The 24,156-nt window shown below is 49.5% G+C and overlaps 1 protein-coding gene across 1 annotated transcript in view; it reads left to right on the forward strand.

Annotated features, from left to right (window-relative positions):
- The window catches only part of NCOA5 (nuclear receptor coactivator 5), a 210,131-nt gene that overhangs the window by 129,108 nt on the left and 56,867 nt on the right, over window positions 1–24,156 (forward strand). The window contains 4 exon segments of the mRNA XM_029613483.1: window positions 6,520–6,554; window positions 6,557–6,627; window positions 18,778–18,893; window positions 19,092–19,291. Coding sequence (XP_029469343.1) covers window positions 6,520–6,554; window positions 6,557–6,627; window positions 18,778–18,893; window positions 19,092–19,291 — 422 coding nt within the window.

The raw sequence follows: 24,156 nt of genomic DNA on the forward strand, positions 1-24,156 counted from the left end.
AGGCTATGGTCTTTGTGAACCAGTGGCCTAATTAATCTCTGACCAGGGGGTTCTGCCCACTGTTCGCCATGGGTACCAATTGAATCTATTGGGTGTTCTGCCAAATTGCCCTCCATGCTACTCTCTCAACGGCCAAAGGTACAGAGAAGGGCAATCAAAATGATAAAGGGGATGGAACAGCTCCCCTATGAGGAAAGGCTGAAGAGGTTAGGGCTGTTCAGCTTGGAGAAGGGATGGCTGAGGGGAGATATGATAGAGTTTTTTAAGATCATGAGAGGTCTTGAATGAATAGATGTGAATCGGTTATTTACACTTTCAAATAATAGGACTGGGGGGCATTCCATGAAGTTAGCAAGTAGCACATTTTTCACTCAACGCACAATTAAGCTCTAGAATTTATTGCCTATGAGGATGGGGAGCACACTGGCAGGAGCTAACCAAGGGAAATGGGACAAAGAAGAGTCTGGATGGAACATCAGTCGCCTAGAAGCCCAGGCAGTCAGACTAGCCTGCCTACGGTTCGGTCACAGACTCCGAGACAAAGCGGTCAGAGTACTGTCGGACAACACCACAACAGTGGCCTACATCAACCATCAGGGATGAACCAGAAGCCAACAGGTGTCTCAGGAAATGGACCTCCTAATGTCATGGGCAGAAGCGAATCTTCAAGAGATCTCGGCTGTTCACATCGCCAGGAAAGACAACGTCACTGCGGATTTCCTCAGCAGAGAGAGTCTAGACCCAGGAGAATGGAGGCTGTCAACCACAGCATTCCAATTGATAGTAAACAGTTAGAAACACCAACCATGGACCTTCTGGCAAACCGGTCCAACGCCCAAGTGCCCAGTTACTTCAGTCGCAGGCGGGAAACTCAGTCCCAGGGGATCGACACCCTGGTACAAAACTGGCCACAGGAGACTGTTATATGCCTTCCCGCCGTGGCCCCTATTGGGCGCAATCCACAAGAGAACACCACAGGGGACCAGTGCTTCTAGTGGCCCCGGACTGGCCAAGAAGACCGTGGTACGCAGACATGCGAAGCCTGCTGACAGGGAGCCCCCTTCTGCTATCTCCACACAGAGACCTGCTCCAACAGGGACTGATCCTCCACGAGGATCCAGCTCAATTCTCTTACGGTCTGGCCATTGAGAAGACTCGCCTGAGGAAGAGCGAATACTCGGGGGCAGTAATTGACAGCCTACCCAAGCACGCAAGTTCTTCACATCCCTAACATAAGGATTTGCAGAGTATTCGAAGCCTGGTGCGAGGACTGCGACGACATATGCTCAAGTCAAAATTCCTGCGATTTTAGAATTCCTACAGAAGGGATTGTGTCTCAACTTCATCAAGGTACAGGTGGCCACATCGTTGTGCTACGGAACCAAGAGCGAGAGCGGCAGCATAGCCTTCCACCCGGATGTCTCCCGCTTTCTGAAAGGAGTCAAGCAGATCCGACCACCCCTAAAGTGGCTGGTGCCTCTTTGGAACCTCAACCTGTTCCTAGATTTCTTAGCAGGAACCTCCTTCAGACCTCTCAGCAGCCTGTCTCTCAGACTATTAACATTGAAGACAGCCTTCTTGCTGGCAGTCTGTTCACCCCGTCGTATTTCCGAGCTGCAAGCACTATCCTGCCGAGAGCCGTTCCTCACTCACCCCAGGAACAATCCAGTTACGCACAGTTCCATCGTTCCTCCCCAAAGTGGCGTCTCACTTCTATCTTAACCAAACCATCTCGCTACCATCCCCAGATGAGCATAAGAATTCGGAAGAGGGTTGAAGTCTACGCCATCTCAACGTCGGCAGGCTCCTAGTCCAATACCTAGAAAGGTCTGAATCTGTACGAAAGATGGACCATCTATTCATCCTTCCCAGTGGGAAGAAGCAAGGGGAAGTGGCCTCGCGAGCAACCATAGCCTGCTGGATCAAAGAAGTCATCAAGGTGGCCTACATAGAAGCAGGCAAGCCACCGCCTTTACAAGTCAAGGCCCATTCTGCTAGAACCCAGGCAGTGTCCTGTGCGGAAACCAAGATGCTGTCATCCGCCGAGATCTGCAAGGGGGCGACATTGTCCTCCATTCACACCTTCTCCAGGTTTTACCGACTGGATGTTCAGGCTCAGGAGGACACAGCATTTGCAAGGGCAGTACTAAGTGGGTCACGGGCAGCCTCCCACCCGGTTCAGGAGTAGCTTTTATACATCCCATTGGTCCTGAGTCCATCTGCTACACACTAGGAAATGGAGAAATTACTTGCCTGATAATTTCATTTTCCTTAGTGTAGACAGACGGACTCAGCATCCCACCCACAGCTGCCATTACTCATGGAATTCCCCGGGTGACATCCCCGAGAGCGAGTGATTCACAGGTAAGCCATGCTTTCCTTCAACTATTAGATTTCACCGACCCGAACACTGCCATTCGTTCCTGGAACAACATAACAGAAAACATAGCTAACAAGCTCTGCCCTTCAACTATAAAAAAATCTCACACCAACGCCTCCAACAGACAGCCTTGGTTCACCAATGAACTTAGAAAACTAAAACAAAGCTTAAGAAAGAAAGAAGCGACTTGGCGTAAAACCCCTTGTGACAGCACCATTTCTTCATACAAATCCACACTATATCAGTACAAAGCCCTCACCTCAAAATCAAAAAAAGATTATTTTGCATCTAAGATTCACAACCTGGTCTTTGATGCTAAAGCTCTCTTCGCTTATGTCTCCAGCCTCACTCAACCATACCGCGAGAAATCCCCTGCGACATGGCACAGTCTAAGCTGATGAACTCGCTCAGTTTTTCCAAAATAAAATCAACAATCTTTTAACTCAACTGCCTTCCAATACCGCTGACGCCTTTCCATTATATCAACACCCAACCTTCAAAAATTCCAGCCTAAACACTTTTGAGCCCGTCTCTTCCACTTGAGATACATGCCATCTTGAGAAGAATGAAACCTTCGTCTCACCCCGCAGACCACATCCCTACCAAACTACTTCTATCTATTCCAGACACAATAGCCACATCATGACAAACATCATTAACTGCTCTCTAGCCCAAGGATCCTTCCCAGATGATCTCAAAATGGCTTCAATCCACCACTCCTAAAGAAACCCAACCTTGATCCGAAGGACCCTAACCAACTTCCGCCCCATAGCTAACCTTCCATTCATCGCCAAGATCATGGAAAGGAATAGTCAACTCTCAACTTTCAAACTTACATCGAAGACAACAATCTTCTCTTCGCCCCACAACACGGATTCCGAAAAAATCGAGGCAAGACTCCCTCCTTATCTCTTTGACGACCATATCCTACTGGGCCTTGACAAAGGAAAATTCATACCTATTGATCTTGCTGGACCTGTCCGCAGCGTTCGACACGGTCAACCACGCTATCCTCCTTAACCCGTTGTCATCCATAGGAACAGCGGCACCGTCCTTTCCTGGTTTTAAACACCTTTCTCAACAATAGAGGTTACAAGTTAAACTCCAAAACAAGGAATCCTCAAGATTCAACTCTGCCATAGGAGTCCCACAAGGTTCGTCTTTATCTCCGACTCTATTCAATATTTACCTTCTTCCTCTCTGCCAACTTCTCACCGACCTCAATTCTAAGTTTTTCCTATACGCAGATGATATTCAAATCATCATCCCTATCAAAGACACATACTCTAATACTCTTGACTACTGGGAATCATGCCACAAAAAAATCAAACAACTACTCAACAGCCTACACCTCATCTTAAATTCCTCTAAGACTGAAATCCTACTCATCTCTCCTGAGAACAACACCTCCAACAGTTCTCTTCCTACCCAATCTGCCTACCACACAAGCTAGAGACCTAGGAGTAATAATAGACCAACGGCTAAACTTCAAGGCACACATCAACAAAACAACCAAAGACTGCTTCTATAAACTTCAGGTCCTGAAAAGGATAAGACCTCTTTTCCACGCTCTAAGACTTCAGAACGATCATCCAAGCAGTCATTTTTTCGAAACTAGACTATTGCAATTCCCTATTGCTAGGTCTACCATCATCATACTCCAAACCCCTACAGATGGTTCAAAATTCAGCAGCCCGAATCTTGACAGGCGCAAGGAAAGAGACCACATATCCCCGTCCTGAAAGAGCTTCACTGGTTACCAGTCTACTTCCGCATCATGTACAAAGCCATACCCATTCACCTACAAAACTATACATCAACTTACCACTCTCTATCTTCAATTCCCTCTCCAAACACATAATTCTACACAGACCTACTAGAGATGCTTATAGAGGCTCCCCTCCAAGTTCCCCCAGCGAAAACGACCAGACACATCACCATAAGAGATCGCGCCACCTCCACAGCTGGCCCTCTTTTGTGGAATTCCATTCCTACAGACCTCAGACAGGAGCCCTGCCTCCCAACTTTTAGGAAAAAACTTAAGACTTGGTTATTCAAACAAGCATTTCCGGACAAACCCAATGACACATTCCAATGACTCCTAAAACAACACCACTCCTCTTATATATAACATTTATTCTGTATACTATATTTAATTTGTATATTGTTTAACCATCTCTTTCTCTCCTCTCTTCTTCCTTCTCCAAGTTCGGCTACCCTTGTTAAATGTAACTGTACTTTCGGACACCACAGTTCTAGTTTTTGTTTATAATGCACTCCTGTTCGATGTAAACCAGCAAGATATGTTTTCATGATTGCCGGTATATAAAAACTCTAAATAAATAAATAAATAAAACTAGGACACTCATCCTACCGGGTGTTGATGTTTCTTGGTTGAGGGCACTGGCGGTCTCCAGCTATAACCAATTCAACCGGACCAAGTTATAAAGTTAATCAAGTTATTTCAAATTATTCAGTTATACTTTTATCCACAATGCTTTTCGAGGAGAATACTGAAGAGCTGCACTTCCTGCAGGGGTATATGTACTAGGGCTGACGTCAAATTGAAATCTGATCTGTCTCCAACTGCTATCAGGAGTACACTGTACCCATTGGTCCTGAGTCCATCTGTCTACACTAAGGAAAACAAAATTATCAGGTAAGTAATTTCTCCATTAGTAGCCTCCTTCAAGTCTTTGAAACATGCTTAAAGGTAATTCTTTGTAGAAGTTTTTTCTAATGGCAGTCTGTTCTGCTTGGCATATTTAAGTTTCAGCTTCTTTGCTGTAGGGATTTTTTTGGGGAGTTTTTTTGTGATAGATTAGATTTCTCTTAGTACCTTAATGTTGACGTTCCTTCTTGATCAGTCTTTTTCACTGTCTGCTTTCTCTAGAGATGAGTGTCAGGGCAACAAGAAATGTTTAGAATTTTAAATATCTAGTGGGCACTGGAGCCTGCTAATCCTTTCTGGACAGCAGGCTGTTTTGTCTGGTCTTGTCTGGAGGACAAGTTTTGGCCATCTGGTCATGGATGCGATATATTTAGCGTATATGCTTTATGACAGTCTAACATCTTAGATTATTTTTCCTCATTTCTGCTAGATCTCACTCTTCTTCCTGGGATGAAAAAAGTGCTGTTGTGCCTATGGCTTTTGGTTGACACAGCTACTTGGTAACTTTTGCATTCTTTTGCTAAGCATTTCAGTTTGGATGTGTTTGCCAAGGAGAACAAAGCCTTTGGGGCCGATGTATCAAAGCAGCCTTTGTTCCTTCCCTCTCTAGTTAGTTGGGCTTCAGTGCTTCCCACTTGTCTGGACTGGTGTAAGCAGGATGAAGGGAAGGAGAAATGTTTACCTGTTAATTTTTCTTTCCTTGAATCCTGCTTACATCAGACCAGGGCCCTCCCGGGAAACTGGGCTAGATTGAGGAGGAGAAATTCTTATCAAAACGATCATCCACAGCTAGTCCATGTATAAACCAAATCAAATGAGCTAGGACATTCCAAAATTATAATCACTAATCACGGGTGGTGGTCTATGTAATAGGGTATAATTATCCAAATCCCCAGTCTTTTGTCCACAATGGGCTATAAATGTATTACACATGGTTAACAATTTATCAAATCATTTGCCATAAAAATAATTACATGCCAATTCAAAGGAAACCAAATAAAAGTACCGTACTTATCCTGCATAGCAAACATTTCTTATTTTCATAAGATAACCAAGCAAAGTTTGACTGGATGTTTTAATCTCCTGTCCTCCCCTTGTGTGTGTGTGTTGATGTTCCTTACAGAGCACAGACAAATAGTGCATGTGCTTTGTGTTAGAAATTCTGAGTTCTGTGCTGCACTAGCTATAAGGAGTGGTAGTTGTCACTAAGGAAAAACTGTTCTGCCTCTTATCTGCTGGTTAGGGGGATATAACCCACTTGTCTCAACTTGGACATGTATAGCAGGATTCATTGAAAGAAAATTAACGATTAAAAATGTCTCCTTTTTCAAAGGTTAGTATTGAATAGGAACCTTTATTCTAGCATGTCCTTCACTCTTGCACATATGCACTGTTACTGAGATAGTACTCAGCCTGATGCATTATTCCACTGGGTGCTCCATTGATTGTGATTATAATTACTTTTCAGAAGAGATGAGCTGTATGACAGATATTATCGTTATGATGTTATCGCAAGAAGGATGAAGTTTATGTAGACAGATATCGAGATGAGAGGAAACCCCCAGAGATGCTGAAGGTTAGTATCCATTCCAGTAATAAAGCTAATAACTTTCAACAGAAAATTGTCACTGCAATCCCTTTGAAAGCCTGAGTGCAGGACAGAAAGATTCCTAAATAAGTGATAAAGCAGGCAGTTTCCTTATTGTCTCGGCAGGCGAGTCCACCACAAGCGGGTTATGCAGTCCTGCCAGCAGATAGAGATGGAGGTTGTTGACTAGCTGATGTCACACCTATATAAAGCCCTGTGCAAACATCAGCCTGCCAGTATCTCCATCTCCAGCAGATGACAGACGTGCATTCCTTCTGTACACATAGGCCTGTCAAAGGTGGGACAGGTTACAAATTGCTCCTGAGGTGATATGTCTCCCTTAGTTGAGCAAGGTTTGGAGCTTGGTGGTAAAGGCTTTTGGCTCCCTCCTCCTGTAGGCTCAGAAGTTTGCTTCCAGAGCAGGTAGGAAGCTTTGAGCTCAGTCTTCTCTGTTTTTGTTGTCTGTGGTTTTTTTTTTTTTTTCTTCCTTCGCTGTGAAAACAAAGTAGCCACAGTTTCTCACAGGACAAGCAGGATGGAAGTCCTCACATATGGGTGACATCACAGGATGGAGCCCAATCATGGAAAACTTCTGTCAAGTTTCCAAAACTTTGACTGGCCCCTATTGGGCATGCCCAGCATGGCACCAACCCTGCAGCCAGCAGGGGTCCCCCCATAGTCTTCTTTTTTCCGCGCAGCAGTAGCCTCGCAGTAAAGGAGCTCTGCAGAATATCCTGACAGGAATTTCCTCACGGAAGTGCTAAAAGTTAATTTGCCCCACAGGGGTCCCTCCTTTAACTTTTTTCAGACTGCGGTTACTCCGGTAAGTTTTTACTCGTTTTCCATCGATTACGGTCTAGTTTGGCTGTCGACCATATCGCGGCATCGATTTTTTTCCATGGCGTTGGGGTTCCGTCAGTGCCCGGACTGTAATCGCACCATGTCCTTCACAGACCCCCATAAAGTCTGTGTTATATGTCTAGGACACGAGCACGATGTCTTGATCTGCACTAAATGTGCCTTAATGACATCAAAAGGGTCGCAAGGCCAGAACGGAGGAAGATGGAACTTCTCTTCCGTGCTCAAACCCAGACTCCGTCCCATGCATCGACGTTGTCAGAGCCGGCACCGTCAACTTCGCGCCAACATCAACCACCGGCCGGTGACTGCCCAGCATAGACTATTTCTTGGCCTTCAACACCCTATACTCCCCCTCAGGACTGAGGGGATCGTAGAGATAAACATTGCCATAGACACCGTAAGTCTCGGACCATTGAGGGAGTGAAATCATCGACCTCGCCATTGTCCGAGCCGCCGTCGAAGAAACCCCGTCCAGAAAAGGCACCGCCCGTTTCTGCGACCGGGTCACCGTGGCAACCCTCACCCGACAGGATCGGGAGCTGCGACTCTGCCTTTAACAGTGGTCCCTCCGGCTATGCCTCTGCCTCCTTCTTCTGTTCCGGTGCCAGGGCTGCTTGCTCCAGGTCTCTGAGAAGAATTGGACCAGATGGTTCAGGAGGCCATCGATAAGGCGATGCAACGACTCTAGGTTCCACAGACACGATTGCGGAACCGTCCACAGACCAGATTCCACAGCAGCGTTGGCACCGCTGCTCCCAGGATGGAAGCGCTAGTAGCCGCTTTTCCACCGATGGATCCTGGGTCTCCGATGGCTCTGGTGCCCTCCCCGATTACATTGTCATCGGGAGGAGAAAACACCGTTCCGCATCCCTCCATCGGGAGTTCTGCCTCAGTCATCGATGCCGATACATCCCTCACCACCGATTCCAACCATCTGTGCCGATAACGTCCCTCGTTGCCTTCGATGCCTTCATCGGTGCCTCCGATAATTCCTCAGATTCCTTCGGAGCCTAGACCAGGACCTTCAGGTATTCTACCGCCCTGACCCCTTACTTCCTAGAGGGACAGGTGCTGATTCCTACGACACCTTGGACTGACTATTCCTCTCCAGACACAAATGATTTACCTTCACCTTCACCCACTGAAAGTAGGAAGCATTCTCCTCCAGAGGACCTCTCCTTTATACATTTTGTGAAGGAAATGTCTGAATTGGTTCCCTTCCAATTGCAGACTGAACAGGATGATAGGCACCAGATGATGGAGTTGCTCCAATTCCTGGATGCTCCCAAGGTAGTAACCTCCATTTCTATCCACCAGGTTCTTCTGGATCTCTTGAACTGGGAACATCCTGGCTCCATTCATCCAGTCCACAGGAAAGCTGACACTACCTATTTGGTGCAGTCAGTTCCGGGCTTTCAGAAATCACAATTGGATCACCACTCTTTAGTGGTGGAGTTTGCACAGAAGAGAGCAAAGAGGTCAAAGCCTCACTCTTCTGTTCCCCCTGGCAAGGAACAGAAGTTCCTAGATACCATTGGTCGCAGAGTCTTCCAGGGGTCAATGCTCATCTCCCGGATTGCCACTTATCAGCTCTATATGACCCAATATAACAGGGTCATTTTTAAGCAGATACAAGACTTGTCGGACTCCCTGCCTCAGCAATTTCAAGAACAGCTCCAAACCATAGTAAACAAGGGTTTTGAGGCAGGCAAGCATGAGATCAGAACATATGACATTTTTGATACTTCTAGTAGAGTATCTGCAGGTGCTATTTCGGCGAGAAGGTGGGCCTGGCTCTGACCTTCACCCTGAAGTACAAGATAGGTTATCCTACCTGCCTTGTGTTGGAGATAATCTGTTTGGCGAACAGATTCAACGGACGGTGGCGGAACTTAAGGACCATCATGAGATCCTAAGACAGCTCTCTGATGCCTTCCGACTATTCTAAACAGCCCTTCAGGAAGGATTCTAAAGTCATTCTTCCGCCCGAAGAAGTCCTACCCACCACCAACCAGATCCCGTGCCACGAGACCTTTTAAAAAAGCAGGCTCGTCAAACACGTAACAAAAGCTACAAGCAGCTCCTCAACCAGGACCTGCTTCAAGTTTTTGACTTCCACTAGAGAGCAGCAGCCAGATTCCACTGCCCTCACATACCAGTGGGAGGTCGATTGTGCTACTTCCACAACATATGGCACTCAAGCACCTCAGACCAATGGGTACTGGCAATAATTGCTCAGGGTTACTATCTGAACTTTCTCTCTGTGCCTCCGAACTCCCCACCTCTACCGATGTGGAAAAACATCCGATCACTCCATTGTTCTGGATCAAGAGGTCTCCCTCCTTCTCCAGTCCAAAGCAATAGAACCCGTACCATAATCTCAACAAGGCCTAGGGTTCTATTCTTGGTACTTTCAAATCCCCAAATAATCGGCCTAGCATCTGCACCACGATTCTTCACAAAAATGCCTCATAGTAGTTGTATCCTTCCTCAGAACCCACTGGTGTTCACGTCTACCCCTATCTAGACTGGTTAATCAGGGCTCCCACTCAGCAAGCTGCTCTGTCGTCCCTCAATCTACGACAAATCCTACTTAGTCCCATCTCAAACCTTGTCGTTCATGGGGCAGACTTGGACACCTTACAGGCAAAGGCTTTTCTGCCTCCAACAGCGAGCGCTCACTCTAGTGTCACTTGCACACCAGCTGCAGTCTCAGGCAATCCATGACTGCTTGTCACTTTCTCATCCTTCTGGGACACATGGCGTCCTCAGTTCAAGTCACCACCAATGGCACGATTGGCCATGAGTCATGCAGTGGACTCTATGGTCGCAATGGACTCAAAGCGTCAGCCCCTGTGGACCATGGTCCATGTAACAGTCTCACTCCATCAATCTCTTGCCTGGTGGAGGCACTGACCTATCTCCTCCAGGGCTGCCCTTTCAGGCTCCAGACCCTCAAATAACTCTCACCACCGATGCTTCCACCTCTGCTGGGGGCCCATGTGGCCAATCTGCAGACACAAGGCTCTTGGTCTCCCGAGGAAGCCAAACACCAAATAAATTTCCTGGAGCTTCGGGCAATAAGAGATGCTCTCACGGCATTTCAAGATCGCCTCTCAAATCAAGTTATCCTGATTCAGATGGACAACCAGGTGGCCATGTGGTACATCAACAAACAGGGAGGCACTGGCTCCTTCCTTCCGTGTCAGGAAGCTGCACAGATATGGGCGGAAGCTCTCTCCCATTCGAGCGTGGTGGTGAAGGTATTTGCCCTCTCCCCCCGCAGCTGGAGACCACCCGTAACGAAACCGGGAAGCGCCGAGACGATAAGGTTGAAATCTTGTTTAAAGACTCCGGTCTCTGAAGCTAGAGGAGTTGCACAGGTTGCCGGCCGGGACCAGTGCCACCGGGTTGATCCGCCCTAGCAGGGCTAGTCCCCAGTTGGTTCCAAGGGCTCTCCCCCGTGTGGAGCCCCTCTGAGGTGGTCACCATATTGCCCGCGTGGGTGCCGTCTCCATTTTGGCCCTGTTCGCCGCCCTGTCCGCCTTCTGGAACAGTGCGCACAATGTTACACGCTCAAGTACCGTATGCACAGGTTACACGCGCAACTCGCGTTTACTGTGCCGGGCGCATAACTGCGACTTGCGCGCATCCATCCACGCGCATAAGAGATTTTACGCGCCTATATCCATGGCACCACCGGAAAAGGAACTCAAGGTTCAGGGCCTCTGCCCAGCGTGCCACATCAGAGCCGCACAACACGGAGAGGCTGACGCCCTGTGTATCCAGTGCAAGGAGGCCCTGGGGGATCAAGCCCAGGGCCAGTCCCATCCGGGCCTGAATGCTAGCTCCTCATTAAGTACCCCGGACCTAGCACATCACAGCGGGACGCCCCCTTCCCCCCCCGGGACACACAGTGCCTCCTAACTTGGACCCAGCGTCTATCTCCTGGGTAGAATTTTTCAAGAGCCTGCACACCTTCGTTCACATACAGATGGAGCCTCCAATAACACGGCCACAGCTTTCACCAGAGGACCTCTACAGTCCAGGCCCAGGGAAGTGAATCCACCACCCAGAAGACACACTTACAGGAACATGGACATCTCGGAGGAGGAATCAGAACTCCTGGAGGAGGAGAAACTCCCCCAGGGGACAGAGCCTCACCGGACCATGAGACGCTTCTTCACCAAGAATGAGCTGCCAGACCTGGTCACCCGCAGCCTTGAAGGAGCTTGCTATCTCAGGCACAAGTGCCTCGGGGAGCCTAAGACTAATCCCCTGCTAGAGGGACTCCGTCAGGCCTCCCACCATGTCCCTCTGTTACAAGCCATCCAACAGCTAATTGACGTGGAATAGATTGCTCCAGAGCCTTCGTTCAAAGGGGACGGGCTATGGCAGCCATGTCTCCTCTGGACCCGGCGGCCAAAGACCTTCTGACATGCCCAAAGGTGGATGCCATGGTCTGCGCAGTCTCGAAGCGCACTATTTTTCCAGTGGAGGGAGGCGCAGCACTCAAAGGTGCTCAAGACTGACTTCTGGAATCCATCCTTAAACAGTCTTTTGACGTCACCACAATGTCCCTATAGATAGCCGCCTGCTGCACTGTGGTAACACGTGCCTGCCTATCACAGACCAGGAGCAACACCCCTGGGAAGCCATGGAGCAAGCAGTATCATTCCTCGTGGATGCTGCTTCCGACCTGGTGCGCACTGCAGCTAGAGGAATAGCGTCAGCGGTGGCAGCTAGGAGGCAACTCTGGCTCCGAAGCTGGTTGGCCGGCGCGTCCTCCAAAACGAGACTCACAAGGATGCCCTTCAAGGGATCCCTCCTGTTCGGCAGCGAACTAGAGAAACTGGCTGACAAATGGGGCGAGTCCCCACTGCCACGGGTACCGGAGGACAGGAATAAAAGAAACCAGCAACCCTCCAGGGGCAGAGGTTCACAGCGCTTCAATCCATACAGAAACATTTATCAAGCGCCTCGTCCTACAGGCAGGAACCAGTCCTTTTGGAATAGGCCCAACAAAAGGGGAACCAACTCGGGTCCAGGTCCCAGCCACACCCCACGATGAGAATCAGCTGACCCGTCCAAAGGAAGAAGCCATAGGGGGCAGACTTGCCCTATTCTACCAAAGATGGGTCCATGAAGTTAGCATGGGGCACATTTAAAACTAATCGGAGAAAGTTCTTTTTTACTCAACGCACAATTAAACTCTGGAATTTGTTGCCAGAGCATGTGGTTAGTGCAGTTAGTATAGCTGTGTTTAAAAAATGATTGGATAAGTTCTTGGAGGAAATGTCCATTACCTGCTATTAAGTTCACTTAGAGAATATCCACCTCCATTAGCAATGGTAACATGGAATAGACTGTTCTTGGGTACTTGCCAGGTTCTTATGGCCTGGATTGGCCACTGTTGGAAACAGGATGCTGGGCTTGATGGACCCTTGGTCTGACCCAGTATGGCATTTTCTTATGTTCTTATGTCCTATTCATCATTCAAGAGGGGTACTACCTGGATTTCCTCCGAACCTCTCCGGTCAAGTTTGTGGAATCCCCCTGCCACGACCCCTCTACAAGAGGGTGGCAGTGGAGGCTACGCTGAACAGATTACTGGCCCTAGAGGCCATAACTCCAGTGCCTCCACAACAAATACTGGAGATTATTCGTACCCAAGAAAGAGGGTACGTTCAGGCCCATCCTGGACCTCATCGGTCAACTGTCACCTATGGATTCCCCACTTCCGCATGTAAAAACCCTAAGCTCTGTAATAAGGGCGCTACAACAGGGAAAGTTTCTCACATCTCTGGCTCTGTCAGAAGCATACCTACACATTCCGATCCATCAAGATCATCAGCGCTTCCTACGCTTCAAAAACCTGGACCGTCTCTACCAGTTCCAGGCACTACCCTTCGGGTTAGCCACAGCACCCTGGACGTTCACCAAGATCGTAGTGGTGGTGGCAACACTGAGGAAGGAAGGGATCCTCGTACACCCTTACCTAGATGACTGGCTGATCGGGGCAAAATCCTCGGAGGAAAGTCACCAGGCAACCAACAGAGTCAAAACTCTACTGGAGAGCCTCTAATGGGTGGTCAACACAAGAACTGTCTGCAGCCCTCACAGTCTCTAGAATACTTAGGAGTCCGATTTGACACCAAAGAAGACAAGGTCATCTTAACACAGACAAGGAGATCAAAACTGAGGAAACAGTTGCAAACCCTGCTGAGCGAACATTGCCCCACAGCATGGAATTACCTACAGGTCCTCGGTCTCATGGCATCCACCCTGGAGGTAGTACCATGGGCACGAGCTCACATGAGACCCCCTACAACGCTCCCTTCTATCGTGATGGAATCCTCTGTCCCAGAACTACACCGTGCGTCTACAGCTCCCAGGCAGAGTTCGGACCCAACTACGATGGTGGCTACAAGACGACCACCTGAGCCAGGGAACAAGACTATCCTCACCGACCTGGATCCTGCTCACCACGGTTGCCAGCCTACGAGGATGGGGTGCACACTGCGAGGAGCTAACCGCCCAAGGGCAGTGGAACACAGTCTGGATGGAACATCAATTGCTGGAAACCCGGGCAGTCAGATTAGCCTGCTTACGGTTCGGGCACAGACTTCGAAACAAAGCGGTCAGAGTTATGTTGGCCAATGCCACAACAGTGGTCTACATCAACCGTCAGGGAGGAACCAGAAGCCAAACCCCGTAATGTGGGCAGAAAGGAATCTCCAGGAGATCTCGGCCGTCCACATCACCGGGAAAGACAACATCACGGCAGATTACCTCAGCAGAGAAAGTCTAGACCCAGGAGAATGGAAACTATATTGACCGCAGCGTTCCCACTGATAGTGAACCGTTGGAGAACACCAAACATGGACCTTCTGGCAAACCAGTCCAATGCCCAAGTGCCCAGTTACTTCAGTCACAGGTGGGAATCTCAGTCCCAGAGGATCGACACCCAGGTACAAACCTGGCCACAGGGGACTCTGTTGTGCACCTTCCCGCCGTGGCCCCTATTAGGCGCAATCATTCACAAGATTGGATGACACAGGGGACCAGTACTTCTAGTGGCCCCGGACTGGCCAAGAAGACCGTGGTACGCAGACATGTGAAGACTACTGACAGGGACTCCCCTACCATTACCTCCACACAGAGACCTGCTCCATCAAGGGCCAATCCTCCACGAGGATCCAGCTCGATTCTATCTTACAGTCTGGCCATTGAGAGGGCTCGCCTGAGAGCGGATACTCCGGGGCTGTAATCGACACCCTATTCCGAGCACGCAAGTTCTCTACATCACTAACATAAGGATTTGGAGAATATTAGAAGCCTGATGCGAGGACCACGACATCATACCACGCTCAGTCAAAATTCCTGCGATCTTGGAATTCCTACAGAAGGGATTGTCCCTCAAATCCATCAAGGTACAGGTGGCCGCATTGTCATGCTACAGAAGCGAGAGGACGACGATATACCCTCTCACCCAGATGTTTCACACTTCCTGAAAGGAGTCAAGCACATCCGACCCCCCCTCTAAAGTGGCCAGTACCTCTTTGGACCTCAACCTGGTCCTGGATTTCTTAGGAGCCTCTTTCAGACCTCTCCGCGACCTGTCGCTCCGACTACTAACGTTGAAGACAGCCTTCCTGCTGGCAGTTTGTTCAGCCAGTCGTATCTCCGAGCTACAAGCACTGTCCTGCCGGGAGCCGTTCCTCAGACTCACGCCGGGAACCATCCGGTTACACATAGTTCCGTCGTTCCTCCCCAAAGTGGTATCTCACTTCCATATCAACCAAACCATCTCTCTACCATCGCCAGATGAACATAAGAATTCGGAAGAGGCTCGAAGTCTATGCCACCTCAACATTGGCAGACTCCTATGCAGATACCTGGAAATGTCAGATCCCGAACGAAAAACGGACCACCTATTCGTCCTTCACAGCAAGAAAAGGCGAGGGGAAGCGGCCTCGCGAGCAACCATAGCCCTCTGGATCAAGGAAGTCATCAAGGCGGCCTACGTAGAAGCAGGCAAGCCGCTGCCTCTACAAGTCAAGGCCCATTCTACTAGAGCCCAGGCAGTGTCCTGGGCAGAAGAAACCAAGATGTCGCCCGCCGAGATTTGCAGGGAGGCAACATGGTCCTCCATCCACACCTTCTCCAGGTTTTACCACCTGGATGTTCAGGCTCAGGAGGACACAGCATTTTGCAAGCGCAGTACTAAGTGGGTCACAGGCAGGCCTCCCACCTGGTTCGGGAGTAGCTTTTATACATCCCATTGGTCCTGAGTCCATCTGCTACACGCTAGGAAATAGAGAAATTACTTACCTGATAATTTCATTTTCCTTAGTGTAGACAGATGGACTCAGCATCCCACCCAAGGCTGCCCTTACTCATGGAATGCTCGAGTGACTCAAGGGTAAGCCATGCTTTTACTTCATCTAGGACACCCATCCTACCGGGTGTGACCATTTCCCGGGTGAGGGCACTGGCGGTCTCCAGCTATAGCCAAATTCAACCAACTCAAGTTACAAGTTATGAAGTTATACAAGTCATTCAAATTAATCAGTCACACATATATCCACAATGCTTTTCGAGGAGAATACTGAAGAGCTGCACTTTCTGCAGGGGTATATGTACCAGGGCTGACGTCAGATTGAAATCTTATCCATCTCCAACTGCTAACAGGAGTACACTATACCCATTGGTCCTAAGTCCATCTGTCTACACTAAGGAAAACGAAATTATCAGGTAAGTAATTTCTCCAATACTTTGCCAGTAGTGAACACCTGTTAGTCAGTCTGGAGAATTTTTGAGAACTGGTGCAAGGAGCATTTGTGACTCTTAAAGCAGGAGTGCTTTAAATCTTAGACTTTTTGCTGGAAGATTTGATTAAAAGGTTGTCTCTGAATACAATCAAGGTGCAGGTTAGAGTGCGTGTTCAGGGTAAACCTCTTTGCATCCAGATGCTTCCAGATTTTTTGAGAGGAGTTAAACATATTTGGCCACCGTTGCATTTTCCAATGCCACTGGGATTTGAATTTGGTGTTATCCTTTTTGATGGGTTCCACCTTTCATCCAAGCTTTTTCGTGTTGGGAGCATTTTTGGTAGTTCGAATTAGGACGGTGCCGCCATATTTTATTTATTTATTTGCAAAAGGTGGTTTTGGACTTTAATTTAAATCTGTCCATTTCCTTAACTGTCTTGATGGTCGTGCAATGAACAACCCTTGCATATCACATGGACGTTAGGCATCTGTTAGATACCTTAAATGACCTAACTCCTTCCGAACAGATCATTTGTCATGAATAGTGAGGTTAAGAAAGGGGCAGCGGCTTCTCTGGCTACAATTGCACGTTGGATTAAAGAGATCATAAGTGGTGGCCTTTGTGGTGGAGGAGAAGCCTTTGCCCAGGTAAATTAGGGTGCATTCAACTAGAGTTCAGGCTGTTTCCTGGGTGAAATTTAAAAGTTGGTATCTCCATTGGAGATTTGTAGAGCTGCATCATGGTTTTCCTTGTATACCTTCTCTAAGCACTCTCATTTTGTTCAAGCACTGAGGGCCTCATTTTCCAAGCTGCTCGCACGCGATAAGGGACCTTTCGCACGCGAAAAGTCCCTTATGGCGTGCGATACCAGGATGGGGGCGGAGTCAGGATGTCACCGGGGGCCGACTTTGGGCCGACGCCGCGGACAGCGAAAAGGTAGGTGCCTTTTCGCTGCCTATTTCGCTCCCAATAGCTACACCTCCTATGGTGGCGCTATTTGGTGCGAAACCGGCAGCGATCGCAGGCCCACCCCTCATCTTCTAAAGTATCGCAGGCCTGTGATACTTTAGAACATGAGGCCCTGAGTGACACATCTCTTGCAAGGGCAGTCTTTTTTTTTCTTTTTTGGAGTGTGGGTAGCCTCCCAACCCTCTTGAGATGTTGCTTTGGTACATCCTGCGTGTGTGGATTGGCCTGCCTAGATAAGAAAGCTGAAAATACTTCTTAACTGATTTCCTTTCCTTTAAGATGGGCAATCCAGCCCACACTCAGGCCCGGGGCTGCAGCTGCTTTTACTGTTCATCCTTTTTTTTGGGGGGGGGGGGACGGACAACAACAGATATTTAGAAACCATTAAAGGCTCTAGATTATTGATGATTTGTGGGTAACTGACTACTTTTTCTGCCGTTAATGGATTTTCTTTTCTTGAGCCCAATGCTTTTTGGTCTCCTGGAAAGTGTGTGTGTGTGGAGGAAGAAAAAAAACAAACCGGGTTTGAGATATGATTCTTTCAGTTTGTTTAGTTATCCACATTTGCATTTCCAGAATTACTGGCAAGCTGATATTGGTGCAGGACTATATATAGGAGTGATGTCAGCGAGTCTGTGACCTGTCGATCTGCTAGGAGGATTGCATAACCTGTTAGTGTGGACTGGCCTACCTATCCTAAAGGAAAGAAAATTAGATAAGTAATTTCACCGTCCTTAATCATGCAAGACCATTCCAAACAAATGGTTTATGCCTGCAGATGAAGGCAGAATAAAAGCTCAAAGCTGACTTGGTGATGCCTTTAGCTCTTCAGTATTTCTCTGTCTCCAGCAGATGGTGCTGCAGCTACATGTAGGCTGCTCCCAGGAAGGCTTTTTAGGACCAGGTCCTCAGTCGAGTATAGGTTGCTCTCAGGAAGGCTTTAGGTCAAAATTCCATGTGGTGCATAAGCAAAGTCATGGGGTGCTCTGGGTGATGGTCCTGGGTGGACTGATTTTCACTTTCCCCTTGGGAACACTCTGTTGGCATCTGAGATCCCACATGGGTAACTTTGTTCCCCTGGTGAGTTTGGCAGCAGAAACTACTGATGGTGCACTCCCTGTATTGTGGGAGAGCAACAGGGAGACTTTAAAAAAAACAAACCCCCCCCAAAAAACCATACAGCCTTTGCTCTGGACTACCTCCCAGTCTCCTGTGGTGCTGTGCTGGATTTGGACTCGGGATCTAAGATCGTTTTCTCCTCCTTCCCTCTGCTGACTTCCAGTATGGCTGCAGGTTAGTCACAGTGGCTTAGCTTGTTAGTGGGCGCATTCTGCCTGCCTGCCTTTAAATCAAATTCAGTTTAGGATATTTTTTGCCATTCCCACTGAATGTATGATATCCTTTGGGATTATTCTTGACATTTCCATACTGTGAAGATGTGCTTTTATTTGAACACTGATTATTGATGCTCAGTATCATTTGAGAAGTTTTGGGAGTTTATTTCATATTTACCATTTTTCAGAACGCTTAAAGCGTGAGGAGCGACGCAGAGAGGAGCTGTATCGTCAGTTTTTTGAAGAAATCCAGAGACGCTTTGACAGTGAGAGACCTGTAGACTGCTCTGTTGTTGTAGTCACCAAGCAGGCCAAGTAAGAATGTTAATTCTTGTTTGTCTCCGAGAATCACTGGTGTTGGATCTTAGGCAGCAGCTGCTGGGGAATCTCTGGGGTTGAGTATTCTGGAAGGTGGTGAGATGTTCTGATTGCCCCTTTGTTGAATGCAGTGTAATATGTACATTTTAGGATCCCAATATGCTGTCTGAACATTTTAATATTTGGTTCCCTTAGGGAGTATGCTGAATCTGTTGGCCGTAAGGTTCGTGACCTGGGTATGGTTGTAGACCTGATCTTCCTTAACTCAGAGGTGTCCCTGACTCAAGCCCTGGAGGATGTTGGCAGAGGAGGATCACCATTTGCTATTGTTGTAACACAGCAGCACCAGGTCCACCACTCATGCACTGTTAACATCATGTTTGGTACTCCACAAGGTAAAATGGTTTGAGTCACTATTGACGATTATACTGCAAAGGCTTTTTGATGTTGAACATGAGCAGTTAAACCAGCGGTTGAAACCCTTGTTCCCCTGTTCTTGTGCTTTGTGAAAAGTAGCAATAGATGGGTGGAGCCAGTTTTACGAAGATTAAGATGTAGCTAAAGTGCTCCATCCTTTTACTAAATGGTTTGAAAAATTGAGAGCCCCCCCCCCCCCCCCCCCACCCTTCACCTTGGTCTTTTGTGTAGACCAGAATTATTGCAGTCGGAGCCCTGGAAATTTGTAGAGTGGAGAGAGTGATTTGATGAAGGCGGGTGTTTAGGTATGGGCCCACAACCTGAGTGCCCAAAGTTCCCCAGAGCCATCTTTAAGCTTTTTAATGTCCGCCCCAGTCATTTTATCCATCCCCTACCTCCCTCTATTTCTCTTTCAGAAGCTTGTATTCCCTGTACGTACCCGGATCAGTCCAGACTGGGTTGAGCCTCCTTTCTGGCAGGTGGAGACAGACTAAAACTGAAAGGATATCCCATATGAGGACAGAGCCTATCCTCAGTATTTGTCTCCAGCAGGTGTTAGCAGCTCACCCTTCGGTTCCTGCTCTAGGCTAGTCAACCTTTTCCTTTCTTCCTTTCTTCATGGGTCAAGCAAGTACTTATTCCTTAGGGATCTCGTTTGGATTTTCTTCCTGTAAAAAAATAAATAAATAAAATTTTAGTCAGGGAGTTTAGCTTTTGTTTTTTGCCAGGAGACTGTTCAGTCTCCTGGCTCTTGCCGGACTCGGGGGGGGGGGGGGGCTTTGCCCCTTGTGCAGTGTTTAGCCTGTGTCCATAGCTGCTTCCAGGTGTGGGGACAGAGTCTGGTGGTCCAGTTCTTGTCTCCCCCCTCCTCTGGCTGCCAAGGGGGCTCCAAACCCCACTGCTGTGCTCAGCCCGTAAATAAATACATAAATAACAATATAGTTTAAAAGTATTCAAATGCTTTTTTAACTTACTTTACAGCAGTAGACCCATATTTTTTCCTTTTGGTCTTCAGAGGGCTTGAACCGGAAGCCAGAGGCAGGAGTCAGCAGGTTTCCCCCCTGCTTCACTCCAGGCCTGCAGGCTGTCAAACTTTTTTTCTGCAGTTTTTTCCTCAGAGCGGCTCTCTATGCCACGGCAGGCAGCCTGCCTTTTCTTGTGGTCAGCCCTCGTCGTGTTTTTCGCAAGAGGGCCTCTCCTCTGCCTGCCTGCCTGCCGGGTGGGGAAGGCCCCTCCTCGGCAGGGCAGGCAAATTTAGCCTAGGGATCGAGTCCCCAGAGCATGGCCAGGCTGTTCCCGGGTCGGCACAGCCCGGGTACGGTGGCCATCTTAGATTTTTCAGCGGCTCCGTTTTCGGAGCTGCCTGGGGCTGGGGAGCTGATTTATTTCGCAGCCACCCAGGGTGGGTTCCCACACTCCTCCCCCGGGAAATCTAGGGCCCATTTTTCAACAGAATTTGTCCTCCTGCATAGATCCTATTTAGCCAGCCTGCAGGAGGAGGATGAAGGCCTCCCCCCCCCACCCCGGCAAAAAATTCTCCACTCCGCGCCAATGAGAACCGGCCCGGCTGCAGAGCCTCCGGGACCTATTCGGGTGCCCACCCTGACCCCCCAGTGGACCCGGTTCTCCCAGATCCTGACTTCTCCCTTGATGCAGAGGGTACCCTTCCTTCCCTGGAGGGGGACGATCCCAGAGTCCTACGGATGTTCCGCAGGGAGGAGCTTACCGCCTTCCCTTTTCATCCCATGCACAAGCTGTTGCTCTGGCGGGAATGGGAGGCTCCCGAGGCGGGACTCCAGGTGGCGCGTGCCATGGATAAACTCTACCCCCTCCTGGAGGAGTGTTTGGAAATTTAAAAAAAAAAAAATCCCTAATTTCCTAGCGTGTAGCAGGAAAACAAGTGGGTATAGTGTGCTCGTGCTAGCAGTTGGAGACTGATCTGACGTCAGCACGGGTACATATACCCCCGCAGGAAGTGCAGCAATTCAGTAATTTCAGTCTCCAAAGCAGTTTGGAGCTACCTTGCATTCGCTGAGCGTTTTTCCAAATTATAACGACTAAATTCTTAGAAGAAATCCTACCTGAAGACTAGCCCCGCACTCCTGCAGTGATACCCTCTGGTCCCTCCCCCAGTTGAGTTTCCAGAGGTGATTTCCGTGGTCCCTCGGAGGTGAGTGCCTCGGTCCGGTGGCCGGATCGCGGCAGGGACCTAGCCCCCGAGTGAGAAGGGCTCGGGCGCGGCTTAGAGGCAGCCTCGGTCCCGGTGAGGACTTGGCCCCCGAGCGAGACGATGTTCGGGCGCGGCTTAGAGGCAGCGGGTGCACTTCATCGAGCGCGGCGGTGACTGTACTCACCCTCTCCCCCCGCAGCCGGAGACAGCCCGGGTCTCAGCCGGGAAGCGCCGAAGACAAGGTAAGGCGTACATGTTTACTTACTGGTCTCCGTAGAGCGAGGATTAGCAGGGTTTGCCTGCGTGGCAGCCCGCCAAGGAGGTCGCCATTTTGCCTGCTTGCCAGCCCTGGTTCGCCGCCTCGATCTAAGCGGGCCGACGGGCGCGTATGTTAGGCGCACGTTGATAGCATAGGCGCACGTTGATAGCATAGGCGCACGTTGCTACGCGCACGCTGTTAGGCACTCAGACGCGATGGAGCGTAAGAGCCCATGCGGCCGCAGAGCCGGCACCTCCAGACTCAGGCATAAGAGCTCTAGGCCTCTGTTCAGCATGCCACCTCAGAGCCACACAGAGCGAGGAAACAGACTTCCTATGTGCCCAATGTGAAGAGGCCCTGGAAGTTCCAGGCCAGGGCCGGTCTCAGCCCAGTTTGACTACCAGTTCCTCAGGGAACACCCCAAACCTAGCAGGCCGGGGTGAGCAGCCAGGGAACCCTACAGACCTGGTGCCCCTACGGCTAGAGCCTGCTTACCTCTCCTTGGTGGAATTATTCAAGGGGATTCATGCCTTCGTCAAGATGCAGTTGGATCCCTGACCGAGCCCATACATACCGGATGACCCTGCCCCGGGACCCTCAAGGCCTACGCATGGCCACCCGCCACTCGGAGGCCCCACTTATGGGGACTCGGATTATTCTGAGGAAGATGGTGAGCCCCCCTAGGAGGGAGAACTCCCCTTGGGGATAGAACCATATCGAACCATGAGACGCTTCTTTCCTAAGGAGGATCTTCCAGACCTGGTCTCTCAATGCCTGTCGGAGCTGGCTATACCGGGCCAGGGCACCCCAGGGGAACCCAGAATGAACCCCCTGCTAGAGGGCCTGCGTCCAATGGCTCACCATTTTCCCCTCCTACAAGCAGCACAGCAGTTAATCGATCTGGAGTGGAATGCACTAGATGCTTCCTTCAAAGGGGGTCGGGCTTTGTCTAGCATGTACCCCCTGGACCCGGCAACCAAGGAGCTGCTGGCGTGCCCGATGGTAGACGCCATAGTTAGCGCAATTGTGAAGCGCACCACCATTCCGGTGGAGGGAGGGGCGGCCCTCAAGGATGCACATGACCGGCGCATGGATGCCATTCTGAAACAAGCCTTTGAGGTAGCAGCCATGTCCCTACGAATTGCGACCTGCTGCACCGTGGTGACGCGCTCCTACTTATCACAAGCCAGGAACAACATCTCGGGAGAAGAAATGGAATCAGCCCTATTGTTCCTCACTGACGCTGCCTCCGACCTAGTTCATACAGCAGCCAAAGGAGTATCATCCTCAGTGGCAGCCAGAAGACACATCTGGCTACGTAATTGGGCGGCCGACTCCTCCTCCAAGACTAGCCTCACGAGAATGCCCTTTAAGGGATCCCTCTTGTTCGGCAGCGACCTCGAGAGATTGGCTGATACATGGGGCGCCTCTCCGTTACCCCGTCTACCAGAAGACAGGTCCAGGAGGGCCCAGCGCCCTTTTCCTAGGCCATCCAGAGGTAGAAACTCTCAGCGCTTCAACCCTTACAGGGCTCGCTACCAAGCACCTCGTTCTCAGGCCAGGAACCAGTCCTTTCGAACTAAGCACACCAAGAGGAGAACCGGCTCGGGCTCTGGTCCCGGCCGCACTCCGCAATGACAATCAGCTGACCCATCCGGGGGTAGCAGCCGTAGGGGGCAGGCTAACCCTCTTCTACCTCAGGTGGGTCGAGATTACCTCGGACCAGTGGGTCCTCACCATCATCCGAGAAGGGTATTACCTGGACTTTCTTCGGCTCCCACCAGACAAGTTTGTGGAATCTCCTTGTTCATCCCTCATGAGGACGGCACTAGAAGCTACCTTGCAGAGGCTCCTGTCCCTAAAAGCCATAATCCCAGTGCCTGCAGGGGAGATAAATTCTGGGCATTATTCCATTTATTTCATAGTGCCCAAGAAGGAGGGCACTTTCAGGCCCGTCCTGGACCTCAAGTCGGTCAACAGACACCTACGGGTCCCCAGCTTTCGCATGGAAACTCTGCAGTCTGTCAAAAATTCAGTACAGCCAGGGGAGTCTCACATCCCTAGATCTGTCGGAAGCCTACTTGCATATCCCAATCCATCGGGATCACCAGCGCTATTTACGCTTCAAAGTCCTGAATCAACACTTCCAGTTCCGAGCTTTACCCTTCGGGTTAGCCACCGCACCGCGGACCTTTACCAAGGTCATAGTAGTAGTGGCGGCGTCCCTCAGGAAGGAAGGAATCCTCATCCATCCCTATCTGGACGATTGGCTGATCAGGGCAAAGTCACAGGAGGAGAGCCACCAGGCAACCAACAGTTATAGCTCTTCTGGAAAGCCTAGGATGGGTAGTAAACTTAAACAAGAGTTCCCTACAGCCTTCTCAGTCGCTGGAATACCTAGGAGTCCGATTCGA

The sequence above is a fragment of the Rhinatrema bivittatum genome, chromosome 8 (assembly GCF_901001135.1).
Source record: "Rhinatrema bivittatum chromosome 8, aRhiBiv1.1, whole genome shotgun sequence".
NCBI classification, from domain to species: domain Eukaryota; kingdom Metazoa; phylum Chordata; class Amphibia; order Gymnophiona; family Rhinatrematidae; genus Rhinatrema; species Rhinatrema bivittatum.